Source organism: Mus caroli, chromosome 14 (genome assembly GCF_900094665.2).
Source record: "Mus caroli chromosome 14, CAROLI_EIJ_v1.1, whole genome shotgun sequence".
Taxonomy (NCBI): Eukaryota; Metazoa; Chordata; class Mammalia; order Rodentia; family Muridae; genus Mus; species Mus caroli.
The window spans coordinates 26,578,326-26,583,780 of record NC_034583.1 but is presented as its reverse complement, the minus strand read 5'-3'; the positions used below and the strand labels follow the sequence as shown (position 1 = coordinate 26,583,780).

The 5,455-nt window shown below is 39.6% G+C and overlaps 1 protein-coding gene across 8 annotated transcripts in view; it reads left to right on the top strand.

The window, feature by feature from the left end:
* The window catches only part of Shld2 (shieldin complex subunit 2), a 72,950-nt gene that overhangs the window by 36,677 nt on the left and 30,818 nt on the right, over positions 1-5,455 (top strand). For 3 of the 8 annotated variants that reach the window (XM_029468995.1, XM_029468996.1, XM_021182276.2), the window contains 3 exons: positions 337-426; positions 2,922-2,987; positions 3,505-4,959. In XM_029468995.1, coding sequence (XP_029324855.1) covers positions 3,510-4,959 — 1,450 coding nt within the window. In that variant the 5' untranslated portion in view covers positions 337-426; positions 2,922-2,987; positions 3,505-3,509. Of the gene's footprint in view, positions 1-336; positions 427-2,221; positions 2,354-2,921; positions 2,988-3,504; positions 4,960-5,455 lie in introns of those variants that run through there. The other 5 variants (XM_029468998.1, XM_021182273.2, XM_029468999.1 and 2 more) reach the window with 4 other exon arrangements.

Genomic DNA, 5,455 nt, shown 5'->3' with positions numbered 1-5,455 from the left:
CCGTAATGAGATCTGACACCCTCTTCTGGTGTGTCTGAAGACAGCTACAGTGTACTTACATATAATAAATAAATAAATCTTAAAAAAAAAACCCAAATAATTTTATTTTGGTGATCTCACAGAATTAAAAATGTAGACTGTTTGAGGAAAGGGTTGATAAACAGTTACAAATGGCAATAAGGTGAGGACTGAAAATTGACGTTTGATGGATGCGTCTGTTGGAAGGTTCTCCATATTGAAGGTGTTGTGGCAAAATTGTTGAAATAGGACAAATTTAAGTGGGCTGAAGGAAGGGGACAAAGAAGCAATGTAGAACTTTGCTTTTTCCTTTAACAGGTTCTAGGCTAAGGGGAAGAAACCATTAGAGACGAATACCCCAAGGTCCATGAGAGGAGAGTGGGTTACTTTTATGCCTTGATTTGCTATGTAAGTATTCTCTTTCCCTCTTGATAGCATTTTGAAGGTTTTTGCAGTGCTATTTGGAGCCTCCTTGTGGTGAATCTAATAATGACATATAAAATTTAAAAACTTGATTATTTTCATGAGGGTTAAATGAAGGTAGGCTTTGTGGTTGTGATAAGAATGCTTAGTTCTCTGGTTTCCAATGAGTTATGATATGATACCTAAAATTGCTATAACTTTGTTTCTATAGTACTTTATTGCTATACATTTTAGCTATTTGAAAGTTGTAGTATATTTATTTTAAGCCCTAATACTTTTCTTAAACACATTTTTAAAAAAATTAATTTTTATTTTTATTTGTATGTGTGTATGTGTGTGAGTGTACATGTATGTGTATGCACCAGAAGGTATGGGATTCCTAGGAGGATCCTATGGAGTTAGCACGTGGTGAACTCGCTGATATCGGTGCTGGGAACCAAGCTTGGTTCCCCTGGAAGAGCACTATGCACTGTTAACCACTGAGCCGTCTCTCCAGGCCCTTAGCTGATAAATTTTAGTAGCTGCTATCACTGTTCTCACCTAGTAAATATCAGCAATAGAACAATTGCTCTATATTCTGTTTGAAGACTGTGAAAGAAATGCCTGAATGACCAAGTAAAAAAGAACTGGCTTTATGAAAATAATACATATTAATCAGATATCATAAAAATTGAACATAGAAGTATTTAAAGCAATCCTATATAGGCCTTTTATGATCACTTTGAGACAGAGTCTAGCTTTGTATTCCCAGGCTGGCTTCAAACTTATGAGCCTTGCTGTTTTTGCTTCCTAAATACTGGATTATAAATGTACGCTAGTATACCTAGGCAATCCTGATCCTTGATGCTTTTCTTTTCTGTATTTTAAATTTTAAATGCTTTTGAACATTTTAACAAATATGCCTGTAACCATATCCAGCTCTTAAAAATGAAACTTCACCAATATAGTTGTTGCCTTCTGAGTATCCTTACCACAGTCCCATTACTGCTTGCCAAGGTCAGCTTCAACCTTTGTTGTTTTACTTTGTGTGTTTATGTGTATGTGTATGAATGCACACATGTGCCTGTGTGTGTGTGTGTGTGTGTGTAAGTCAGAAGTCACTCTTCAGATTTTTAAAAAAGACATTTCTTGCATGCATGTGTGGATGGGGAGGGGGTGCCTTCGTGGCACCTGTGTGGAGGCCAGAGGACGACTTTGCAGTCATTTCTTTCCTTTCACCTCCACATGCTGTGTTAGTAACTTGTCTGTGGCTGTAGATAAACCACCGTGACTAAGGCAGCTTATAAAAGGAAGAGTTTATTTGGTCTTATGGTCTGGGAGAGGTGTGGCCTCGGGAATTGGAGGATCACATCTTAAACTACAAGTGCTAAGCATAAGCAGCTCCTGAACAGTAAATAGCTATAAACTCTCAAAGCACTTCTTCCAGCAAGGTTTTATTGCCCCAAATAGCACCATGGACTGGGGACAGGAGCTCAAAACTGTAGCCTTTGGAGGACATTTCTCATTTACACTACCACACATTGGCTCAAGGATCAAGCTCAGGATGCCAGCTGCTGAGGCATCTCTCTAGCCCATGGGTGCCAGGGACTCAGCTCAGGCCCTCATACTTGCATGGCAGGAACTTTAGTGACTAAGCAGCTCCCTAGCCCCTTGCTTTTAAAACTTTATACATTCATGCCATAGACAAAATGGTCCTTTTTTGGGGTGGGTTTTTTGTTTTGTTTTTGTTTTTTGAGACAGGGCTTCTCTGTGTAACTTTGGCTGTCCTGGAACTCACTTTGGCTGACCTTGAACTCAAATATTTGCCTGCCTCTGCCTCCTAAGTGGGATCAGGATTGCTAGGAATTAATGGTAATGGATTTAAAACAAGACCACTTTTCAGCCTCCAGCCACAGCCCAGTTTGTAGTCAGAGTAAGTAATGTTTCAATCTGTTTGATTCTTTACCAGTCAATAGGATTGATTTACTTATACCAGGTGCCATAGTTAATGGAGAAACAGTTTAAATGATGAGCTTATTTTTATGTGTTTATATATTCCATGAACAACTCTTTGAGTTTGATCTTGAGTGCCATAGGAAAAAGAAAAAAAGAAAGAAGAGAGGGAGGGAAGGGGAGAGGAAGAAATGAATGAACGAATGAATGAGGCAGGGCGGAATAAGAAAAAGGAAAAATTGTTTGTATCATAGAAAGATAGAGCTGGCCATAGTAATAGTAGTGTATCCTTGTAAACCCAGCCTCTGGGAGCTGGAGGGAAGGGTAGGATTCAGGATTCTAGGACATCTTGGATGTGTAGTAAGCTCAGGGCCAGCCTTGACTCATAAGATAAAGAATAAAATGAAAACTATAGAATAAAGAAAATAAAGAAAAAAATGAAACTATAGAAACAGTGATTTTCAATTATTACACTGAAGTGCTTGTACATTTTACAGAGAGCCTCACTTAACAAACAAACAAACAAATCCCATGTTCTTTCCTTTTAGTTTGAGCCTTGTATGTTGGTTTTGAAATTGAGTTCAGAGGAGGAGAGAATCTATGGCTATTTAAAGGTAATATAATACAATAATAAATAATGCCTATTCTTTAAAACTAAATTATTCTTTATACAGGGCAGGACTTACAGCATGGGAAATGAACATTGATCTAAAGATGTGCTTGTTTCATGCTTACGTTGTTTCTCTGAGTATTTTAAAATTAAAATTAAGTTTTAAATGTATTATCATTATTGTGTGTGTGTGTGTGCTGTATGTGGTAGTGTGGGCCGTGGTGTGCTGTGGCATGTGTACAGGTCAGAGGGTGACTTTGAGTCACTCCCCTCCTTCTGTCCTGGTTTCAGAACTGAACTCAGGTTGTCTGTCAAGCGCCGTTGCCTACTGAGCCACCTCACTGACCCTTTTCTCAGCCTTTAACTGAAGACTTTCTTGTGACTAATTTGATTTTCTTATAGTTTCTTATTTATTAATTGTATAGTTGAATAACCAACCTGCATGTTTGTGATCAATAGTTTGTTTTTAGCAGATATGAGAATATACTAATACATTAATTTTGAAATTTTATTTTTATCAGAAATTATGAGTCGAGGATCACAAGTTCACATTTTTTGGGGTGCTCCAGTTGCTCCACTGAAAATGACAGTATCACAGGGAACAGCTTCCTTAATGTCCACTGCCAACGCTTGGGAAAAAGTCCGACTCTTCTATAAACAGCATTCCTTGTATCTGAAGACTGGAGATCAGGAGTTTAAAAATCTGGAAGATTGTCAAGTCCCTGAAGGTCTTGGCCCTCCAGGTCTTCTTAGTGGTGACCTTTTGACGACTTCGGTGAGGAGGTCTGCTCAGGTGGAAGACGACTTTAAACATTCTGCTTCCGAAGCACAGAGTGTGAAATCCCAGGTTATCCTGAGTGATATGACTAGTGGACAAATGTGTGGGCTTGGGGACGGAGCTCAGCATTTACCTGAAGAAGAAAAATATCAAAAGCTTCAATGTAAAAATAAGAAAATTACAGATGAGCAGTCTAAAAATCAGTCAGATCCCTGCGTTCGGAATTTCCAAAGAGATTTGTTTGTGTTAGACCTTAAGTGTGCAGCTAAACTAGATCTGGGCTGTTGTACTGAACAGATGAGTACAGGGACAAAGCCAGAGCCGACAGGACATCATGAAAGACAGAGTCAGGAGAGCTGCTCCTCTGACACATGGTGTGAGCCACAATCTGAGGGAGCAGTCAGGAAGGCCTCAGACCAGAGACTGTCTACTGACGCTGAATTTCTCAACGTATTGACCTCCAGCCAACGTGCTTTTCTAGCTCAAGGGAATGATAAAGGTCAGGACTGTATAAATAAGAGGACTGTAAACATGGAGGCAGAACCGACAGGAAGTCAGGGAGTCAGACAAACTGAAGGGGATTTTAGTAAGCCTGGTGGAGATTTCGAAGAAGAATCTGAAAATGAGCAAAGCCAAGTGTATTCCCTGGAACTTTTTAGTCCTGTTTGTCCTGAACCAGAAAGCAGTCACAGTCACACAAACACTGGGAACAATCTTGAAAATCCAAGCTCTCAAGAACTTTTCAGTAATGAAGAAAACCTGCCACCAAATGAGTTGTGTAGCTCCCATCAAAGTACTGCTAACAGGAGCTGGTGCTCTAAAGATAATTCCCACCATTCTAAAGCTCTTTCTGAAGTCCATCAGGTGTCCAAGAAGCCGAGGATGGACTCTAATATAAGAGAGGCAGCCGAAGCAGTGCCCCAGAGGGTCATGTCTGAATTTAAGGACAGTAAAAAAATATCATTAATAAAAAATTGTGATTCTAAAAATCAGAAGTATAACTGCTTAGTCATGGTGCTAACCCCATGTCATGTGAAGGAAATAACTATAAAATCTGGACCAAATTCTGGTTCTAAAGTGCCATTAGCAACGATTGTAGTTATTGATCAGTCAGAAATTAAGAAGAGGGTTGTTCTGTGGAGGACTGCAGCGTTTGGGGCACTTACAGTGTTTCTTGGCGATATAATTTTACTTACAGGTAAGGCCATTGAGGTATAGTGATAGCCTGTTTTATAAAGCTGTGTCTTCTGCTTATGATTTCCTTTGCCACTTATCTTCCCTGGGTGTGACTGACCTGTTGTAGCATGTGTGTCGTGCTTCCTCGGGCTTTAGGGCCCCTCTTTGTTCTGTGATGCCTTCCCATTCATTTTCTCCTCTAAGAAGCCTGCCCTAGTTGGTAGTAATCATCCATCGTGTGTCAGTGAAGTTCTATCACTGGGCCCCTTTATGCTACCTTACAGCTGTGTTTGTGTCTGATTAACTCTCTTACTTTACTAGCAGTGTTATTAGGAAAGGGCAACATCTCTGCTACTTCACTCCAGTAGTGCTGTGTACGTTAAACTATTCCTGAAGGAACGGACTCAAGATGCGGATGTTTAATTTGTTGTTTGGTATTTTACTCAGCTGAGGACAGCCTTGCAGTCTTCTCTTCTCCTTTTCTTTTCTTTTCTTTTCTTTTCTTTTCTTTTCTTTTC